Raw genomic sequence first — 23,729 nt, forward strand, 5'->3', positions numbered from 1 at the left:
TTGCAACAAGTTAGCCCTCTCATAAATAGCACATATAAATGAATAACTAACTTGAACTAACTTAATAGGATTGAAGTGATATTTGGCTTAAAAAATCGGTCGCCTGACAAAAAAAAAAAAAAAAAAAAGCCAGACGATGTGCATTGGGCCGCGGCTCTCTGACGCCTTATTTTCTGGGCCCCGGCCTGAAAAGTTTGGGAACCCCTGGTATACTATACCAGCGTTCTATGCTTTGCTTAGTGCCAGACTTTGGTGCCAATTCTATTGAAGCCTGTATTATACCACTACCAGCTATCTGAGGAAATATACATCATTCAACCAATATATCAAACGTTAGTATAACAATGCAACAAATTGCAGATGATTCTGACATCCGAGGTAATAACCTGTTTAAATGATGAGGAGATGGTTGATCCCAATCAACTCAATGTCGCACAAACTGAAAGTTTCCACACTTGGCACCAATGTGCATTCACACGCTACACAATGACATGATGATGACCCTTCCTTCTTTTATAGTTTCCTTGTGGGCCGAGTGACAAGTGCAAAGTTTGCGCTTTGGGTCTAAAATATGAGGTCCGGTGTGTGTGTGTGTGTATATATATATATATATATATATATAAAATTGTATTTTACACAATCAGTCTGGGGGGGGGGGGGGGGTGATCTGAATGGTCAGCCTAGGATCACAAAAGCTGCATGGGAGAAGGCCCTTGTGTAAAGAACAACATTGACACCCTCTGGCAGAGTAAAGGACTACATGCAAGAAGCTCTGGTAGTAGTAGACACATCAGTGGAAGAAAGGTCAAAACAGACAAGGGGACCACACTTTAATCCATGACTATACGGTTTTATTTGAATAATGACGTGTGTGGGACAGATGTGAAGGGATACAGCTTTTCGTTTGGAGCTGAGCAACTACACTGTTCTACAGATTACAGATCGGCTGCATACAGGTTCAAAGTTCATCAGCACAAAATGGGATCAAAATAAAGACAAGCCGTCGGCTACATTTGCGCTTAATCTAATTAATTTACAGTCAACATGCAAGGATATACTTGTATACTCATCTAATTGGATCGTGTTTTATTGGCGTTTATTTTCCACAGTTTGATGACTGTTTCTCTGCATCTATTTTATTCAACAAGTTATCTAGGAAAACCATGCAGACATAAATCAATAAAGTTCAGGACAGTAACCTTACTGATATGAGAGCAGGTCCATCCTCGTGGAATCAAATGATAACCTTTTGTCTATTGCTCTACTGAGACTCTCTAGAGCTTTTGGGGGCCATAACTATAAGTCTTCAGAAACACAAAAATATTCAAGTACAACTCAGGCCGAAAGGAGGAATGTAAAATACAAGTAATAGACATGGGATGGAAAATACAGAAAAAGATGCCATTTCACAGTAGCCTGGCGCATCAGATAGGTTTGTTACACGGGCGCAATCTCACGAATCTAGCTGCATCGCAAGGTAAAGGCTTCACAGAGCATCCGGTAGCTAACTTTGACACTGAATGTATTAATAATGCAGGGAAACATACAATAATGAGATTGTTCAAAACGCAATCAGGGCGAAAGAAGGAAGTCTAAAATAAAAATGCCATCGTTTCTTTGAGGCTTTCGATGCTTCTCTAAAACGCACTTGAAGTCATCATAGGAAACAAAATGGCACTTCTTCATTCTTCGCTTTGAATACATTGGTTTTGTATTTACGATGATATGGGTCCATTTGCACATTCCGTCTGTGGATGAAATGTGAAATATCGTTGGTAAAAAATTTGGCACAGTGTGGTTAAAAGGCCACTATGTTTGAGCTAGATAGTAATAAACTGGTGATTATATATTTCCAAACACCTACTCAAGAGCAACGCTCTTTATCCCCTCTTCACAGTATCAGATTAGCTGTAGGGCTGGGCGATTAATCCAATTTTATTTTCAAATTACGATTTTGTCTTCCAACGATTATGAAAACAAGATAATCGAGATAAAACTATTGTGGAAGTGTTTTTTTTTTTTGTATTATTATTCAATAAATGCATGGTGTTTCCAAAGGCAATGAGTAATAATGTTAAATAATCGTGATCTCAATACCAACCAAAATAATATTGATTATGATTTTCTTTTGCCATAATAGAGCAGCCCCAAGTAGCCGTACAATCTGGGTCAGTGTATACAACCAAATATGCATTTCACGTCAAAGCTGTGAAAGTGAGTATCGCAGAAATAAAGTCCAGATGACCGTAGCTTTGCAAAGAGAGAGAGAGAGTCGAAAAGGAACACGTTCTGCATTCAACGATGCTGCAAACTGATCGGAAACATAAAAAGGCACCCAGGCTATGGGAGACAACGGTCTAAAGCTAAACCACTTCGGGTCCCTCAAAAACGGTCACATCCTCACTTTCTGTCGTGTTGCGATTGGTCACCGTGCCATGCTGTGACGGGAGGAAAACAAGGTGTGGCTATAAAAAAATAAGACTTGAAGCTAAGAGCCAGGTGTGGACAGCCGGAACAGGACAGCCGTTCCCTAGACCTGAGCCTGCTATATCTATGTACAGATACCGTACGTACGGAGGGTTACTACTGGCCATGCTAGGAGGGATACAGTTAGGACCCGTTCTAAATCATCTAAGGAATCCTTCAACCCCTTAATCTCCACACTAAAATGTCTAATCCTATAGGCAGAGAGATCACATTTGAATAGATAATAACAGATACTACACTGGATCGTATCTAAAAAGGCGACAGAAAACATAAATGCTTATAAATGTGAGCAAGTCGCACATTTGTGTTTTTACAAAACATCATCATCACCGACAGAACAAAATAGCCACTGTTGTCCATTCTAGCATGGCCGAATAGCACCTCCTATATGAAGGGAGGTGCGAGGGTCAATGTGGAAAATATATAGTATTATGTATATACAAGGACATGACTGGGGGCACAGTGTTGGCTTTAATAGGGGGTGCTATCTCTGGGGGTCCTCCTGTCGTACAGCAGTGCTGAGCTGGCAGAACTTAGAGCACCCTGGATCTCTTGCTGGCCAGTGACCCATGCTACAACAAAAGAGAGAGAGAGAGAGAGAGAGAGAGAGAGAGAGAGAGAGAGAGAGAGAGAGAGAGAGTTAGTCTTTACATTTGTACGTAATATATTTGATAACAAAGTTGCAATGTGACACAGCTCTGTTCACACATTTCTTTATTCTAGTAGGCCTATATTATTATAAAAAAAATTAATTGTACATCGTTTTTGATTGTTCTAACGCTGGCTTTGGCAATGTAAATGTATGTTTCCCATGTCAATAAAACCCCTTTGAATTTAATTGGAATTTAACTGAGAGAGGTAGATCACATTGATCATTAGGCCAAACTGTTAAATCAACTATAGAAACAATGGGGCTGCCAGATCATAAAACAATATTTTTTATGAAAAACCTCAAGGATGGACTTATTTATAGGCAATGCCACATTATGTAGGCACAAGCTAACATCATCTCACGTATGTTTAGTATGTGTACAGATGGAGTGAAGATGTCTCTGTTCTCTCATGAAGTTTACTATGTGTACAGATGGAGTGAAGATGTCTCTGTTCTCTCATGAAGTTTACTATGTGTACAGATGGAGTGAAGATGTCTCTGTTCTCTCGGTTAGTTTACTATGTGTACAGATGGAGTGAAGATGTCTCTGTTCTCTCGGTTAGTTTACTATGTGTACAGATGGAGTGAAGATGTCTCTGTTCTCTCATGAAGTTTACTATGTGTACAGATGGAGTGAAGATGTCTCTGTTCTCTCGGTTAGTTTACTATGTGTACAGATGGAGTGAAGATGTCTCTGTTCTCTCGGTTAGTTTACTATGTGTACAGATGGAGTGAAAATGTCTCTGTTCTCTCGGTTAGTTTACTATGTGTACAGATGGAGTGAAGATGTCTCTGTTCTCTCATGAAGTTTACTATGTGTACAGATGGAGTGAAGATGTCTCTGTTCTCTCGGTTAGTTTACTATGTGTACAGATGGAGTGAAGATGGCCCTGTTCAGAGCATATTGTACACCACTCTATACTGCACACTTGTGGTCAAACTACAAAAAAGCAAACTTACAGAAACTTCAAGCAGCATATAATGATGCCATGAGAATCTTACCGAAGAGACTTCGATGGTGTCGTGCAAATTAGATGTTTGTGGCTGCATGAGTCAATACTTTCCAAACTGTCTTGGAAATCTTATGTATAAATGCATTTGCCGGGTAAATTATGATCTTATTTTTCTCTTTTTTTTTTTTTATTGATCCTTTCCCCCCCTCCATTTTCCTCCGATTTTCTCCCATCCCAATGTTAGTCGTATGCCAATTCCCAATCCCCTTCCTGGTCGCTGCGCACTTACCCCCCACAGTCAGATCATCTGGGAGAGTGGAGGCTATCACGTGCTTCCTCCGACACACGTCCAGCCAATCAACCGCTTCTTTTCACCTGGCAGCGCGGATCCTCCCTGAGAGGGCGTAGCGTGTGGAAGGATCACACTATCCCACTCAGGTCCTATCCGCGCTTAGCAGGCGCCCCGACCGAACTGTAGGAGTCGCTGTTTACAACGATCCGGACCCACCCTGCCAGCTTCTCCCACCCTCTAATACAGCCAATTGTATTAGTGTGAACGGCCAGCCAAGCTGGTGACAACCCCGGAGCTGTGAGCTGGATTCGAACAGGCGAATCCAGCTCACAGCTCCGGGGTTGGTGACGAACGCAATCTCCGCTACGCCACCTAACCGCCCTCTTATTTTTCTCTTTTAAACTATGACCTTTTTTAGTTTTATGTTGCTTTTGTGGTGTTAAAAAAAAATTCCAAGTGGCCATTGGTTTCTGCATTCTTCATTCACAATTATTACAATCACAATACAGCAATTATTCTTGAAAACAATCATGTCCTTTTATCATTTCACATCTTTCCCTTAGACTCCACTCGTTTGTGAAAATGTCCATCAATTCCTTTCCTATGACCAAAGGGTTTTTATTTTTATTATATTTTAAATGAAAAAAAAAGATAAATAAATCAAATAAAATAAAGTCAACAAGCTAGCGAGTGAACTTGGGGAGATTTCGTCACATGGTATCACAAAGGTTAGAATATAATTCTTAGGTATCGTGCAATAAGTAAAGTTCACATAATGTAATTTTAATAGTTCAACTAAAAATCTGACCGTATATGTTTAACATATCCTGTCCATTTCGTCCAGATAGCATTTTTTTCCAGTGGAATTCTAATAGAAAATTACATCTTTTTTTGTCATGAATTACATTATGTATATGTCATGAATTACATCTATCCAGTCGTCCACTGTGGGTACCTCTGGTTTTAACCATCTTCTTGTGATAGCTTTTGTGGTGTTTTATATGTATTTTATTCTATGTATCGGCCTGTCTTTTAACACTTTGGATGCCACACCCGAGATTTCTCGGGTTTACCCCCCGACCGTTGAATGCCCATCACGAGATTTCTCGGTTTTATTTAAAAAGAAAATGTATTAGCGTTCTGAAATCATATTGCATCAAGCGAGCCTACCGTTGGATATCCAGGCACCGCCGGCGCTCAGATGTGAAAAAAGCGCCCCCTATCGTCTCCCAGATGGTAAATCACCCTTTTGGAGTGGACTCAATGAAAGTGAATGGGAGAACGGATTTCTGACTCCACATTTTACTTCTCACTGATGTAACTGGGGTCTACCAGAGTTCATTCTGGAACCTTGGTGCCACGGCGAATATGTGTTCTACTGTACACACGATGGATCAATACAATTATCGATTTTTTTCTAATGGCGATCGGAAATTGGAATAAACCATTTGGATACCATCTGATGTCAGGTAAGGAATCTATGTTATCAGTCTTAGGATAATCAGACTCGTTTTCACGGAGATATAAGCGTTTCCACTATATGTGATATTGCTGTTTCACTGTAAAAGCCATCAGGAAATAAGAGCAGCGATTATCAGCGCGCGGCACGAGCGTGCGTGCGCACACATATACTATCAATCATCTAGCGTTTATTTGAAAACGATTCATAAATAGGCCGACAAATGACAACGTTCTGGAATATTCCAGTAAAAGACGATTATCATCATAGGGTTGTTTTTTCCGCGAAAACGAGTGATTTTCAAAATGCTATCAAACGGAAAAGAAGCGATAAAAAAAAACAATCTGCCTTGACAATGTTGACTGGAAAATGAGTCTTTGATAAGCGACGGGCAGATTAGACACATAGCCATAATTTAAAACATAGATTAGGCGATATTAAGTTAACATTGGAGTGGGTTTGGGCATCAAGGGGGTAAAAAGGAAAACATGGCGTGGCATCCAAAGTGTTAAAGCTTGAATGAGTTTAGTGTGTGAACAGAATAACAGGGACTTGCTACACCAACAGATTAGAGGTCGAGGTGTTTGGCTCCGTCTCACCTGAGCCTGCTTGTAAAAGTGAGGAGCCAACTCAACCAACCAGGACGACTCTACGGCCGTCACGTCACGCATGTAATACTTGGAGGTCTGCACCACTTCATTGTAGACCACCCTGGGGGAGGGGAGGGGAGGGGGGGGGTTACCATAACAACATACAGCTGAAGGGTGGAGGTCTATTCTAGTGCAGACAGCAAGGGGAGCATAGTACCGTTTGTGCCAAATATAATAAATAAAATTCAAAAGAAATCTGAAAATGGGGTGTTTTTGCTTATTTTCAGGGTCTAGACCTTTAAATGTCATTATACATTCATAACAGATCGCACCAAAGCGAGCCACCATCTTTCTCTCTGTATCTCCCTCTTACACACACACACACACACACACACACACACAGCCTGAAGGGACAGGTGCAAAACAAAACAAAAAACACAACAGACAGAGACAGGCGCCTGGAGAGATGGAGACACACAGCGACCAGCTTGAACAAAGTGGCTCAAAAGTCGCGCAAGTTAACACTTTGGTTGCCATGGGTTAAATTCATGATATACCATAGGTTGCCGGCTCTATTTGTCTATGGAGAAGTACCCCTTCTTTGCATGGCTATAACTTTTTAAATTCTATTGCTACATTGCCATTATTAGGGCCCATTCAAAGTCCTATATGTATTGTTCATTGTGTAGCAACGTTAAACGTTTTCATTCACATATTCATAGTAAAGTATGGTCTGATGTATAAGTATGTTTTCATCTCTTTCTGCAGCTTTCTCCAGAACGTGATCTATAGCCCCAAATGCATTATATTGATGATGCAATACAGTTTTATGGCAATCAGCGCGATATAAAAAATTCCAACTAGACGTACTTCTAGAAGTTACTACACATCATCTGATGTTGACCGGATGGGCTAGGGGGCGTTTATAATTCCGTGGGCAGCGTTATACCAATCATCTAATGTGGGTCAAATGTTGATCATAGCAGTTAGTATCGAAGACGGTAATTTTACACGCTAAAACTCACCCCAGTCTCCGCGCGCCGTTGGGCGATCATCGTAGAGTAGAAATTGTATCATTATGGGATGTAGATTTACCCGGTCCATTTCCAGCTTGTATAATGGTATATACGTCCAAATCATGTTGTTTATCGAGTTATTGGCAATCGATCGCTATGTAGTGTGTCGAGATCGAGTCCCGGAACCTATAGCGAGTGCCCGGAAGTAATACGGCCGATCAGCACAACCTCCATAGCACTTCCTGTTAAGCGATTGCGCCGATCGGCCACCAGATGGCGCTCCTGAACCGCCAGAGAGCTCAGAGGGTCCTCCTGGTGGATCTCAGGCCAGCGGAGGGGACATATGAATCCGATTTTTTGAAATATTGATATAAGGACGCTGTAAAGCGTCCTCCGGCAACTTGAGCATGGCCGGGAATGACGCTTTTAAGCGTTTTCTGGCAGTCAAAGTGTTAACAAACAACAGGAAGAGTTACGATGCCAATTTTAAGGTCATGGGTGATCAACTGTCAAGCACAACAGCCTATGGTTTTATTCAATGTGATTTTATATTATTTAATTTAATTATTATATTATTTTACCAAAAGATGACAGCAGCCTACATTGAATAAATAATGTGTTGTATTATCATTATTTTCAAATACAATTATTTTCTTTATAAAAAACAAGATTCTGTCTTCAAAAAAGTATCCAAAAACGAGTCTTGAAAAAGAGGGGTCATTTTATAATCAGAGTCGTCTTATATTCAGACCATTGCGGTATTTATAACAAGGGGAGACAGGCCACACCCAGAAAAAACTCAATTTGAATTTTGAATTCAAATAAGAAAAAGAGATAATGAAGCATCCTCACTAATACCAGACAATTCCGCTTTTTTACTCAGTGTGGCTGCCGATATATTTCCTTTTAAGAAACACGGATGAAAATAGCCAAAAGATAGAAATCATGTTTAAACTGCAATATCTCTTATTGACCACCGAGGGGGGGGGGGGACACTTACCACTTTGGAGGCTTCTCTCCAAACAGCACAGAGTTGGGGTGAATGTGAAGCTCACGGTCATCTCGTAAAGTCCTGAGAGAGGGAGAACAAGGAGACACGGTGTCATAAATGAGAAGCATTCTTGCATAGATTGAAGTGACACGCCCTGCTAGGTGAGCTCTCTCCCTCCCAACACCTCTCCCGGAGGCGTGTTGCTTTTTAACAGCGGAGCAGTGCAAGAATGTGACAATTTGACCATGTGACCGCGGCAACGCGGGAGAGCGGCAGTGCGGAAATAGGCTGTCTCTAAGACAAACTCTAACCTTAACCAGCTCCTTAACAGCGCCTAAACTTAACCGTTCTAACCTTAACCAACTCCGAAACAATGCCTAACCTTAACCTTAACCTTAACCATGCCTAACCTTAACCTTAACCATAGAAAGAATATTGGCATTCTCTAAGACAAACTCTAACCTTAACCAACTCCGAAACAATGCCTAACCTTAACCTTAACCATGCCTAACCTTAACCGGCGAAAGAATACATGTTAAAAAAAAAAATCACGTTAAAAAAAAGAAATGTCATGGGATTCGAACTCGTCAACAACGGACCGCAGGACCGCAGGACCGCTGCGCTGCCAGGTGAGCTGAGCGCCGAATGAAAATCATGGCGGATTAGGGCGGTTACATAATTCCGCAAGCTCTGCCGCTCCGCTCCGCTCTGCGGTTGCCGCGCCTGCCGCGGGGCGTGTCGCAGCCAATCAGGGAAAACGCGGAAGCAACGGCAGCACTGCTCCGCTGTTATTAAGCAATAGGCCTCCCGGAGATGTAAGCTAAGCTAGCTGATCCGTATCCATTTCCACTCATTTGTGGTAAGCTAGGCTTCTTGTCCGACTCTGGAGGCACATTACCCATAATGTTGGCATGTTCCTTTAAATACTTAGCTAACATAGCTACAGTATAAACAGGGCTTAGAATGCCAGTAACTTAACTTTAATTCTTAGCGTGCATGATTGTTTTGGACAAATGGAAAAATATGATACTCTATAAACACGACCGAGAATGTCAGTAGCGTAAATACTTATAGCCAGCAGTCCCGGCGCCATGGGCGGGCATTAGGGGGCCGGGCCCGCCCACTGAGTTTTTTTTTTTGTCAATCAAAGTCAACTATCCAAATCCTTAGTCGGGGACAGCCCTAGTGGGCACTGATGTCAACAACAATACTACTGAAGCTAGCACGGCACTCTGTGAGAATTCGTTTTCTACCCTTAAGAACGTCTTTACAGAACATCGCCTTAGTATGCTTCATCGACGCATCTAAGGCCAATTTAATTCAGTTGGCATTTGAGAAGGACTTAACAAAAAAGTTCAGGAATGAGTGGAGGGGCAGTGTTTTAAGAAGATTTCACTCTGTCCCCAAACGCCGCTTGCCGCTCTACTAATGATGGTGAGTAGCCTGTGGAGGAATTTTGTTTGCTTTTTTATGCACCTTATTTTTGTCAGTTCAGTTCAGTTTGTCAGTGAATTCAGAAGTGTTGAATAAATGGAGACTTTTCAAAGATATAGAATAGAATAGAATAGAAATGTATTATCCTGAGGGAAATTTGACACTGCAAATCACTCAACATTAAACATTTAGACAGAACAAGTCACAAATAAGAATAACAAAACAAATGGCCTAAGAATAGAATAAAATGAAATAGAATAAAAGATACAGTAAATAAATACAGTAAAAATATACTGAAGTCTACAGTAGGTGTAATATTGCACAGTGCTGTTTAAAAAGTAAGAGTCCAGGAAGATGGTAACTGTCATTCTGTGCTCAGTGATGCAGTGAGGCACAGTGATGCATTGTAAAGTCTGATGGCTGTCGGAATGAAGGACTTCCTGTGCCGTTCAGTGCTGCATTTAAGTAGTGTGAGCCTATAACATGCTCCTCCTGTCAGCCAAGTCTGTGTATAGTGGGTGGGAGGGGTTTTCCCTGATGGCCTGGAGCTTAGCAAGGTTCCTCCTGACCGCCACCCTCGCTAGAGTCCAGCTCCACCCCAACCACGCTACTGGCCTTCTTGACCATCTTGTCCAGCCTGTTTGTGTCCCCTGCTCTCAGTCCGCTGCCCCAGCAGGTCTGTTATATATATCCGTTCAGTCTGTTTTTGTATAAGTGAAAGTTCTTAAGATAGAGAGAAATTTGATTTTTCAATTGCCTCTCTGCTGTTTAGTTCAGCACCGTGGGCAGCGCCAAGCAAGCCACAGCGCCGCTGTCCCAGCTGAAACGTATAAAAGGGAACCCGTGTTGAAAAACCATTGTGCCCCCCCGAGAACATTTTATGCCCCCCCACTAATTTGTTTCTGCAGCCTGGTCTGATAGCCAGTGTAGCACTGCAGTATAAACATGGCCCAAGAATGTCAGTAAAATGTAATGGTGTTTTCCGAGGTATACGCTGTGCGTCAACGTTATGTGGAAATGTGATTGACGTTGACCTAATGCTTGTGGGATGCCACTAGGGGGCAGAGCAAATTAATGAATGAATGAATGAATGAAAGGGTTGGTGACATTGCCGACCATAGAGGTGCTTCGCATCTTAGAAAAAAAGAAAAAAAGAGAATAATGAGACATTTGATTTGAAACGGCTTCTCACCTGTAGGATCCTGAGTGGTGAATGCGGGCTGCATTGGCAAAGAACCCAGAGACAATGCACCTTAGGATGACGTCAGGGTCTCCTGCAGCACAAACAACAACAACTAGGTCAATAAACAGTGTAAACAACATAATTAACTCTGAATATAAGAATATGAGAAACTATAAACAGTTCAACTGCATCGATTTGAAAATGTTAGAATCGATTAGAATCGAAATTTAAAAAATAATAATAATACATATTTTTTTTGTATTGTTTTTATTGACCTATAGTCCATTCATGCTGAGTAAATCAGTTCCCCCAGCCACATTTGTGTATTCAAAACTTTTTTTGGGGAATTAACTGATAGAAAATGTATCGAATCGAATTTGTGGTCAAATGAAGAGATTTCATGATGCATTGAATCGTTGCCTGAAGAATCGTAATCGAATTGAATCGTTGCGAGGTCGCATCGTTACACCCCTAATAAACAGTATACACAGGTGCAGTATACACAAGGTACCCTAGCTGGCATGATATACGTCATACCGTATCCAAAAGAATAGAATGCACACACGTAGGCAGTGTTGGGACTAACGCGTTACAAAGTAACGCGTTACAGTAACGAAGTTACTTTTGGCGATAACTAGTACTCTAACGCATTACTTTTGAAATTCAGTAACGCTACTTACGTTACTGAATGGTTCGTCACTGCGTTATTTGCGTTATATACGGCGTAGATTGATAGCGAGCGGTAGTGATTATTATTATTATTATGCTCATATCCTGTCTGGCTGCGGGGAAACGCTATGCTGGGGGCGTGTTTTGTTTACTATTCCTGATCCTGACTGATAATGGCAGCGCCCAGCGCCTACTCGCGTATTTCTCTTTTGTCGAGCGAAAAGAAAATAACGTTTAGTTATGTCATTTGTGTTTTGGCTCAAAGATACTGGAGTCTAACGTTAACTACCAGGACTCATCCAAATGCACTCGCCACCCGCGTAGAATGATACCAGGCGACACACAGCAAATGGGACGGAAAACTTTTTCAAACTACTTGGAGAGAGAATATACAGTACAACATGGAAATGAGATAAAGAAAATGTTTAAGGGGCTGCTGGACTAACGTTACATCTCGACACTGGTGAGTGCAGTGATGTGAATGTAAATGAATGGAAACTCAAGTTGATCAACGCATTTTGACTACAAATCTGCCAGGGAATCTCATCAATACTAATCAAACAATATAAATATAGTCCTTTCATGCACAATTGATATCCTAACTATTCTAACGTTGCAATGCACGATTGATATCTTAAACAACGTTGCAAGACGGTTATAATGAAACAGATATCAAGGCTGTTCCTCAAGCACTTATTTTCAACCTAGAACCTAAACGAGCATGCGCGCAACCTAAACGTGCCTGCGCTCAACCTCCCCGAGCAATTAGGCACGGTGCATTTCTTATTACGTCGGGACATTTGTGTTTGTGTCAGATTTGTGTTTGTATCTATTCTAGACCACATTGCTTAGCAGAGTTCAGTGATGTGAATGGAAACTGTCAAGTTGATCAACCGATTTTGAGTATCTGTATCTGCATGGGAGCAATTTTTTTCTTCTTCAAGTAACTAAATAGTTACTTTTCACAGTAACGCATTACTTTTGGGTGTAAGTAACTAGTAACGTAACGGAGTTACTTTTGAAATGAGTAACTAGTAAAGTAACTGAGTTACTATTTTTCAGTAACTAGCACAACACTGCACGTAGGGCTGGGCGATAAAACGATAACTATCGCGATAAATTATTTCCTCGAAATAAACATAAAACGTGGTCGCAAAGTTTCGATATATCGATTTTCCAAGCTTGGATATGAGCACACACACTAACAACCAATCAGTGAAGGAGATGGCGACAGCGAAGGAGACCCGCGGTGCACCTCTGGGTAGTAAACCAGGCTGGCTAGGATCATTAGCTTGCACGCCGCTATTTTATAGTTTACGTGCAGAGTGAGTGTGTGGCGTGAATTCTGAGGGTAACTGTTAGAGTAGTGTGGGGTATGCGGTGGACATCGTTGCAATGTATTGGGGCGGAACGGAGTATTTTAGGGTGATAGTTAGTACATTGTCGTGGGATACACCGCTTGCTCTGGCTAACTGTTAGTTCCATTCTTATAATGCATATGATCCAGTGGCGGTAGGTTGCCCCCTGGTGGAATATAATAATCTATGCACTGGTGCGTAGAAGAACGTGCACGGACTGATGACGACATCAACTCGAGACATTCGCAGCAGCAAAACAAGTGAGTCTATTAATAGCCCGTCCGTCGGCGCCGGGCATAAGAAGTTCATTAAACTTGACAGAAATTATATCGACAATAATTATCAATATCGAGTGATATGAAAATAATTTTATAATTTTATCGCGATAACGTTTTTGGCCATATCGCCCAGCCCTACACACACGGTTAAACCTGCTTTCCATCAGAGGACCTTCATCAGGACCATAAACACCACGGCGCCACTCGGCTCGTGTCCGTACCTTCACTGGAGGTGCGTTCCACCTTGAACTTGTTCATGAGCCGTCGGAGCTGCTCTCGCACCGTCACCGCCCGCAGGAGGCCCTTGTAATGGAGGAAGTGCTCCTGGCACCACTGGGAGCTCTTCTGATGCTGGAGAGGAAAGAGGGGGGGGGAAGAATAGTACACATACTCCTCTACACTAGGTATACAGTGATGTGTGCGTGTGTATATATGTACAGTATAGGGGTGCAGCTCAGTAAATTAGAATATCGTGGAAAAGTCTATATATTTAGCTGTATTGATGCAGTCATTTGTGCAAAAGGAGCCCCAACCAAGTACTGAGTGAACATACATGAACATACTTTTTTCGAGCATCAGTACAATATCGTGGGGGAAACCAATCACGTTGCATCAATATTTCCCCCCTCCCCTACTCTAAACTAAACTTATCTGGCTCATGAAAGCACGCGGACGAGGATCATTCCGCCCCTCAGCTGACCTCTCTGGTAAGGGTGGCTACAAAGAGATCACCTGCATTATTCACCTGAAACTGAGAGGATAGTGATCGACCCCCCCACCCATAAATTAGGACAGCATGCAAGTAGAAGGCTGCGATTCCTTGCATGGAATATTTGTGTAGTTATCCTTCTTCCAGCATGATTGCCTGTTACATAGCAACCATACATGGCAATGAGAAAAGACAATGGTTGCTATGTGAAAATCCTGAGGACCTTCTACAGAGGCACCATGGAGAATATACACCTCGTCTCCTCCAGGCTGGATTACAGTAACGCACTTCTCATCAAGATTCCTAGCAAGAGTCTCCAGAGGCTCCAATACATTCAGAACAGCGCTGCTAGGATCCTGATGAGTGCGTAAACACGACCACATCACACCCATCCTCCACTCACTTCACTGGCTCCCCATCACCACCCGGACTGAATACAAAATATCCCTTCTGACCCATGAATGCATCCACGGAAATGCCCCCCCCCCCCCCCCCCTACCTCAAAGATCTCCTCACCCAAGAACCCTCCACCCGTAACCTTCGCTCCGCCAACACAAACCGCCTCCTTCCCCCCCAGGACCAAGCTCCGCGACTACCTCAGAGCACCACAGACCACTGCTTCCTTTAAAAGAGGACTTAAAACATACCTCTTCACGAAAACCTTCCCTTAGTTTTAACCTTTTTATACATGCCTGGTGTGTTTTATCCCTTTTTTATGCTTTTACAGTATGTCTTGTTTTTTAATTGCCTATGTTTTTAAAGTCTGTTTTTACTCTGTAGCACTCCGAGAGTGCTCCAAATATAGAGTGCACTATAAATCAAATGTATTATTATTATTATTATACTGACAGGATGCACCACCTCATGGTTTGGGAACACCCAACAGAATGACCGCTGAGCACTGGAGAGAGTAGTGCGAACAGCCGAAATGATCTGTGGATACAAGCTACCCACCATAGACAGTATATTCACCGAGCGGCGAGTCCGCAAGTAGTGCTGTGACAAACTGTCAAAAAGGGCTTTCGTTTTTGAGATACCTCTACCGGAGGTAGAACAAAACACAAGCATGTTTTTTCCTCATCTCTAAGGTCTCCCATATATGAAATGGATTCTTGTATAAAGATATTTTACTGCAAAACTTGTTAAATTGATAGATATTGTTATACACCCCCAAAGGAAAACTGTCTGACTGCTAGCATGTCAAGTTTGAAAGCTCTTGGAGCTTGTATTATTAATCTACATGAGTTTATATGTCTCAACTCTCATACGGCCAGGCTATATTTTGGTTCTTTTTTCCTTTGGGGGTGTATAACAATATCAATTTAACAAGTTTTGCAGTAAAATATTTGTATACAAGAATCCATTTCATACATGGGAGACCTTAGAGATGAGGAAAAACATTCTTGTGTTTTGTTCTACCTCCGGTAGGGGTATCTCAACATTTTGGGGGCATTGTCACTAGGCTAAAGGCACACAGGATCCTGAAAGACCCCAGCCACCCAAACCACAAACTGTTTGAGCCCATTCCATCTGGCAGACTGTACCGCAGTCTATGGCCCACATCCAAGAGAACACTGAACAGCTACTTCCAGCGGGCAAACAGACTACTGACGAATAGACTCTGAATTATCACATGAGCATACACACAAAAGCACCTTAACTCATTCAGTGCCAGGGGTCACTGTCTACCTTCTGGGTAGAACGCCATCGCTGTAAGTCAATGGGGAGACTGCGAAACTTGCGAGTGCTTAAAATATATGAAATATTATAGCTATGGATCTAATAACACTGTCGATTGTCAGCGAGTTGCTATTGGTCAACATGCAAAAAACTGATTGTTTTTTCATCCGTACATTTCAGTTTTTTGTACCTCGTCTCTGATGTAATGCAAAAAAAATTATCCAATTATCTGATCGCCATTCCAAATACTGGTCGCGGAGGTCCGTCCCACGTTGTCCGGCATTGCCTATGAAGGATGGGGGGGGGGGGGGCAGCCTCGTAGATGTATCGTTGTAAACGCTCGTCCTGCCGGAGTATTTAAACCCCGCCCGCAAGGCTCAGCCCAGAAAACAAACTACATTGTTTCAAATGGAGTGCAATACCGGCTGGAAGGCGTAGGCGGCGGTATTTGCCCTTTGCGAGCTCAGACCCATTCCCAATGATAACAATTAGGCTGGATGGATGAAAAATAAATGGATATAGCGAATAAAAGAAATAACGATTAAAACCAGAGATTTCTCGTGATTGGCGCTCAACGCATGGCGAGTTAACCCAACTTTTTTCGTCATTGGCGCAGAATGAGTTAAGTGACTTACACACCACGCAAGCACACTTATTACATACACACACTGCTATTTGCACTGTAGAATAATTCTTTTTTTATTCATCAGTTTTTTACCTCGGAACTTATAGTTTGTAAAGATCGTTGTATATTGTGGTCTATAGGGATGGGTACCGAATTCGGTACTTTTGAGGTACCGAACCGAAACACGTCGGTACTACCGAGTATCGAATCAAGTGAGGAAAAAAAAATAAAAAATTAACTTTTTTTTTTTACTTTCTTTTTTTTTACTTTTTTTTTTTTTATGTCAACGTTCACACGCACAATATATGCTTACCTAGGATTTGACTTGATTCAACAACAAAGCAGTCGGAGCTATGACAAGCCGAAAACTGTCAAAATTGTAGTTATTTGAAATGGATTTTTTTTTTATGACCGACTAAAATTTCTTGAGACTAAAGTACAGAAAAAAGGTACCGTTGGGTACCGGTATCGATTCACAGGTACCGGTACCGGTATCGGTTCAAATGTGAAAGGTACCCATCCCTAGTGGTCTATAAATCTACTTTGCCATGTGTTTATATACGAGAAATATATCAATAAAAACATAATAATTTGGTGTCTTATTAGTGTTGTGCTAGTTACTGAAAAATAGTAACTCAGTTACTTTACTAGTTACTCATTTCAAAAGTAACTCCGTTACGTTACTAGTTACTTACACCCAAAAGTAATGCGTTACTGTGAAAAGTAACTATTTAGTTACTTGAAGAAGAAAAAAATTGCTCCCATGCAGATACAGATACTCAAAATCGGTTGATCAACTTGATAGTTTCCATTCACATCACTGAACTCTGCTAAGCAATGTGGTCTAGAATAGATACAAATACAAATCTGACACAAACACAAATGTCCCGACGTAATAAGAAATGCACCGTGCCTAATTGCTCGGGGAGGTTGAGCGCAGGCACGTTTAGGTTGCGCGCATGCACGTTTAGGTTCTAGGTTGAAAATAAGTACTTGAGGAACAGCCTTGATATCTGTCGCCGGAGCGTTTCATTATAACCGTCTTGCAACGTTGTTTAAGATATCAATTGTGCATTGCAACGTTAGAATAGTTAGGATATCAATTGTGCATGAAAGGACTATATTTATATTGTTTGATTAGTATTGATGAGATTCCCTGGCAGATTTGTAGTCAAAATGCGTTGATCAACTTGAGTTTCCATTCATTTACATTCACATCACTGCACTCACCAGTGTCGAGATGTAACGTTAGTCCAGCAGCCCCTTAAACATTTTCTTTATCTCATTTCCATGTTGTACTGTATATTCTCTCTCCAAGTAGTTTGAAAAAGTTTTCCGTCCCATTTGCTGTGTGTCGCCTGGTATCATTCTACGCGGGTGGCGAGTGGATTTAGATGAGTCCTGGTAGTTAACGTTAGACTCCAGTATCTTTGAGCCAAAACACAAATGACGTAACTAAACGTTATTTTCTTTTCGCTCGACAAAAGAGAAATACGCGAGTAGGCGCCGGGCGCTGCCATTATCAGTCAGGATCAGGAATAGTAAACAAAACACGCCCCCAGCATAGCGTTTCCCCGCAGCCAGACAGGATATGAGCATAATAATAATAATAATCACTACCGCTCGCTATCAATCTACGCCGTATATAACGCAAATAACGCAGTGACGAACCATTCAGTAACGTAAGTAGCGTTACTGAATTTCAAAAGTAATGCGTTAGAGTACTAGTTATCGCCAAAAGTAACTTCGTTACTGTTCAGTACTGCGAACTCCAGTGCGAACTACCCCCCCCTCCCTCTCCCCCTCTGGTTTGTGTACACACTGCAGTCTGGTTCGCTCCGGTTTTTGTTTACGGTTTGCGTTTTGAGCGTGTAATCTGCCGTAGGCGATGATGTCACTCTCGAACGTCAACACGAGCAGTTGAACACACGGTGATGGAAACTGGATGCCCGATATAAAGAAACGATTAACCAATAAATATGAAGTTATCTTTGAGCCTCTGTTGTCAAGCGTCGTCAATATAACCCACCCCCTTTTTCTCACGAATGGAACTTGTGTCGTGCAGTCCGCTTTGAGCGTTTCCAGGGTTAGCGGCTAACGCTAGTTAGCTTAGCCTATTTATGGGATAACTTAGCAGCAAACGCCCATTGCTTGCGTCAATTATATTGCATGTCACTGGTCTATAGAAATACTGTAAATGCATTCGAACAAGAAACTAATGTATAGACATAGCAATGGCAACAAAAATTGCCAGGCCTAATGCGAGTCAGGGAAGTCTTGGGCTTGTAATGTGGCTTCATGTTTTCATCCACTGAGCCGTGAGGCTCAACATGCTTGTTTGGTTGAGGTCTGAACTCGCCAAATTACCCATAAATATCGTTTTTGTTGGTATTGTCCAGTTGTTGCTGTATGTTTTTATCTGCCCAAAATTCAACCAAGCATGAAAGCATTACAGTAATGACGTTGTGTGTGTCAGCAAGTTGATAGAGCAAGCCTCTTCCGCTCCGTGGTCGTGAGCGCTGGTTCACACCCGAGACCACCTATTCCAGCGGTCCAGGTTTGGAGCGAATCAGCGTCCCCGGTGACAGGGGGAGTGTTCTCATCAGAGACAATCAAACCCTATTTTGGTGCGATCGTGCTATGATTCGACCCTGAATGGCTAGTGTGAAAGCCCCCCCCAGAGTCTGATCTCTGATCAGCGAAGCCTAAAACACACACATACCTTGATGAAGGCTTCATACACGTTGAGCATGGTGAGATGATCTCCCTCAGCCACAGCGAACTTCCTGTGCTCACGGGCCTACAGGGGGAGACGGCAAAATGGACTTTTATTTCAAGTAAAAAATATTCCTGCTCTGCCTCTATAAAAGAATTTAAACTTTTAATTTAATCAATTTTTTTTATTAATTTTTTTTTTACATACAGCAGCTTTCTTCTGATTGGGTGGCACCGAGAAGAGGTTCTGGATCTGCATCATCGCCGCTATGGTAACAATCTCCTTGGAGCAGCCAAAGTTCCCAGACTCTAGCAACATCTTGGCAAACATGGGGCTGAGAGGAAACTCTGCCATCCGCACCCCCATGGGGTCAGTCAGGCGGCCATATTGGTCCAGACCTACAACACACACACACACATTAAATGGTGCATTTATATATCCCTTTTATCCAAAGCGCTTTACAATTTTGTTCCACATTCACCCATTCACTCACACACCGATGGTGGAGGCGACCATTCAAGGTGCCAACCTGCTCATCGGGAGACGGTAGGGGTTAAGTGTCTTGCTCAAGGACATTTCGACACGCTGCTCGGGAGGAGCAGGAATCGAACCGGGAACCTTACGATTACCAGACGACCGCTCCTGAGCCACTGTCACACACATACATGCACAAGCACACGCACACACACACACAGGAGGGGGTAGGGGTAGGAGGGGGTGTGTGTGTTTTCTGTTACCTCCCAGAGCATAAAGCAGTTCCAAAGCCTGGACCATGGCCTGAGCCGGAGGAGGCTGCAGAATCGGAATGAAGGAGAATGATGTCAAGGACGACTACTCTTCAAATGAATCTAATAAGGCTCACATTCAAATATAATACACCTGGTTTACACTTTATTCGGCAGGTTTACGATTTCATTATATCTTCGGGAGCACCAATATAACACTTAATTAATTTTAAGACTCCGTTCCGGGGGCCCTGTGGGGGTCAATTGTGAATGACTCACAGAGAGGAAGCTGAATCGCAACACGTTGTCGATGCCCAGGGCCTTGAGCTGCAGGATGACGGGGGCCATGTTAGTGCGCTGCATCTCTGGTACTGTGGACGCGGGCAGCTTCTCAAAGTCCTCCTCTGATGAGGCAGAGGGAGAGAAGGAGAGAGGGGAGAGGCAGAGGGAGATGAAGGAGAGGAGAGAGAGAGAGGCAGAGGGAGGGAGAGAGAGAGGCAGAGGGAGAGAGAGCGAGAGAGGCAGAGAGCCATGACATATTACAGCAATGCACCACCAAAGGCAACATTTTAATGACGCAGCATTTCCCTTTCAAACCAGGGGAGTGAGGCTCCACCTGCGATTCTTCCCCAAATTGTAGCCAAACCATATTGTTTAGATTCATAATATTTGACAGGAGGTAGATTATTTAATTCTTATACCGTTACAAGCAATAAAAAGGTAAATGTTTTAACTTAACCTTTGAATTATTCTTTTTTTAATATCATGATCTTTACTCGCATTGATGGTAACTACTACAGTAACCATAAGCCTCGGCAATCTTCGACCAATCACAAGAGCACTACTTTGATTGTGTTATTCTCATTTGTTTTCATTGTAGCTATGAATACAACGTTCAAACATGAAAAAAAAAAAAAGTCCAGTAATCATGAGTAGAGTATAATTCGAATAGTGGATTCTGTCTGTTTTGACTCTTTTGGTTTCATAACGTCGTCCTCACAGCTCCGCAGCGTTCGCTCACGACTGGCCTTCAAATGCTGAGGCTTATTAGGTACTGTAGTAGTAGTACTAGTTACCATGGAAACGAGTAAAGATTCAATTGCATTATGGGTACACAGTCTTGTATCCATGACTTTCTTCCCAAAATGTTATCAAACTAGTGCAGTGCCCGTTCGGAGCGTGTGCCCATGTGGAACATGTAAACTTAATTGTTATAGCGCCACCATGGCCAAATGGCACCACATTCGACACTGAACTCCCTTGGGTCCTCGGCAGTTTTATTTTATTTTTATTTAGCCTTTATTTAAACAGGTAAAATCACATTGAGACCGAGGTCTCATTTACGAGTGTGACCTGTTCAGACAGCAGCCCATAACGCAGTTACACATGTAAACAGCAACAGTACACTCACCAGTGTCAACACACAATAAATTACAACAACAACAACAACACAAAACATAAAGTGCCAAAGAGGGAGCAGAGAAAAGATTCAGCCTGAAGAACAAGAGCAGAGCATAGAAGCTCTCTCCAAGACACCCAACATAAATTTCTTTTTTTTTTATCTACTTTTTCTCCCATTTTCTATATTCTCTCCCATCCCAATTTCGTATCATTCAATTCAACCCTCCCCTGTCACGAACGCTGTTTCTTGCCTCCCACAAGCCGGCTGCAATGTGGACTAAGTCATACATAGCACAAGTCCCCTCCGGTACTTGAGGTAACAGCAGTCGCATCTTTTCACCTGCGCAGCTCGATCTCTCAGTGGCGAGGAGTAACGCGTGGGAGGCTCACGCTGCCCCCGACACTTCCTGATTATACTGCGCAGGCGCACCAACCGACCTGTAGGAGTCGCTGTCCACAACGCCCGATCCCCACCCATCAGTTTCCCACCCCCTAATACGGCCCATGTGTATTAGTATGAACGACCAGCTAAACTGAAAGCAATGTGGAGCGCTGGGCTCGAACAGGCGAGCCCAGCGTCTCCGCATTCGTGGCGAGCGCCTTGCCCACTACGCCACGTAGCCACCCCCCAACATCAATTTAAAACTCGCTGGGTGGACTAAGCTGGCCAGCTTCAGACTCTGCTGTAGTGTGTTCCAGGTGGAGGGGGCAGAGTAGGAGAACGCCTTCTTACCACGCTCAGTACGGACTGAGGGGATGGAATAAGTGATGATATTTTGAATGCGTAAGCTATAACAGGTGTGTTTGCGAAGTAGATAGACAAATAAATAAATAAGTGGGAAGCAGACCTAAATCGGACGAACGGTTGTCGAGATATGCATAAAGTTAACTGTTATAGTGCCACCATCTCAGTGGATTCGACACTGGTCCTCAGCAATACACCCACCAAGCGTGATGACAGGTTCTCGAGATATGCGAGCCGCAGACTCACAAGGTTCCTTCCTCTATCGTTAGATGTAAAAACGTAGATCTTGTTTAGTTATGCTCCTGTCAAATGTCAGACCAGTTGAATAAGTTTAACCATATAAAACATGCTACTTTATTCCTCCACGTTCAAACATACCCGTGTATAGCCGGAAGCATTTCCCAGGGCGGTTGCGTCCCGCTCTCCCCGCCCTCTGGCAGGCCGAAGCCTTAGATATGGGAGTGACGACCAGCGACTCGATGGCGGTGCGAGGGTTGTAGGCTCGCAGCTTCACAAATGCACAGTCGATCACAAACATGATCCCGTTAATAGTGATGGAGGTCTCAGCGATGTTAGTAGCCACCACCACCTGGGAGGAAGGAGGTGAGAGGAGACGTCAACTCAACTGGGTCACACTTCAGCCATGCAAATATAAAGGATTAGCATGTTTTTAAAGTAGAATATGAGCTATTATAGGCTTTTATAAACAAACGCAATAGTATGAATTAGAAACTGACCCATCATGGCTGAAATGTATACTGGTTACTGACATAAGTGTATATAATAAGCTAATATGTAAATCTGCATTTTGCTATGATGCTCCGAGCTCAGGGAATGAACTCCAACAGTCCTTAACGCTCGAGATTCTCCCCTCCGGTTAAAACCTTGATCTCCAACCTTTATCAGTCAAATTGTACATGTTTTAATTTATTTGTTATCCTTATTTTTGCCTCACCTTGTTGTGATTTCATATGACTTTTATTTATTTTTTTTATAGTTTTTTGCTTATTTTCTATGTACACTCGACATGACTGTAAATGAGGGAAACCTCAGTTGCCTTTCGAGTTTAAATAAAGGTTTTCAAAGTAAATGTCTGTAATCACAATTAATTATGATCTTCCTTCTATAGTACTTCAGTATAGTTCTTTATAGATATACTCCTTAAGTAATCTGTTTTACCTGTTAATACCCATCACTAATGTACCTTATGAATGTGAACATTCAATATGAAATTGCTCAATAAATTGCAAAATTCCTAAATAAATTCTTACCGATGTATTCAACATAAATACAATGAACACATGTGTCAGTCAACACAAATTCCTGTAAACGCAAACAAAGTCTTTATTTTTCTCATTCTGAACTCTGTTGCCTATATTCAATTTATACCTACCTACTGCTTTCACTGTCTACAACTGCCCTACACTGTAATCATAATAATCATAGCTACCCACCTGATACTATAGTCTACCCACCATATACTCTGTATGATAGCGTGTACAACAGTGCTATATATATAACGGATATTCACATTTATATTTTCATATTTACTGCATATATAATAGTAGGATATCCATATTTGTCTGAATATACCTGCATATAACCCCTCTATATACTTATTTACACACCTGCATAAAACGCATAGCTCTGTGTAATAGCATATGTACAATAATGCTGTATATACCGGCATATATATATATATATATATTTGTTCTCACCACATATCTATCCACACCTGCACATAGTCCTTTTACATATCTGTAGAT

General features: G+C 42.2%; 1 protein-coding gene across 1 annotated transcript in view; it reads right to left on the reverse strand.

The window, feature by feature from the left end:
* Positions 1 to 824: 824 nt before the first annotated feature.
* Positions 825 to 23,729, reverse strand: part of dhx35 (DEAH-box helicase 35) — a 32,003-nt gene continuing 9,098 nt past the window's right edge. Inside the window, exons 12-21 of the mRNA XM_084333213.1 lie at positions 22,342 to 22,552; positions 20,097 to 20,221; positions 19,830 to 19,884; positions 19,300 to 19,490; positions 19,099 to 19,176; positions 13,584 to 13,713; positions 11,067 to 11,148; positions 8,450 to 8,521; positions 6,443 to 6,554; positions 825 to 3,059 (exon numbers count right to left, since the gene is read on the reverse strand). Coding sequence (XP_084189339.1) covers positions 3,021 to 3,059; positions 6,443 to 6,554; positions 8,450 to 8,521; positions 11,067 to 11,148; positions 13,584 to 13,713; positions 19,099 to 19,176; positions 19,300 to 19,490; positions 19,830 to 19,884; positions 20,097 to 20,221; positions 22,342 to 22,552 — 1,095 coding nt within the window. The 3' untranslated portion in view covers positions 825 to 3,020. The remainder of the gene's footprint in view (positions 3,060 to 6,442; positions 6,555 to 8,449; positions 8,522 to 11,066; positions 11,149 to 13,583; positions 13,714 to 19,098; positions 19,177 to 19,299; positions 19,491 to 19,829; positions 19,885 to 20,096; positions 20,222 to 22,341; positions 22,553 to 23,729) is intronic.

Source organism: Notolepis coatsorum, assembly GCF_963971535.1.
Source record: "Notolepis coatsorum genome assembly, chromosome: 17".
Taxonomy (NCBI): Eukaryota; Metazoa; Chordata; class Actinopteri; order Aulopiformes; family Paralepididae; genus Notolepis; species Notolepis coatsorum.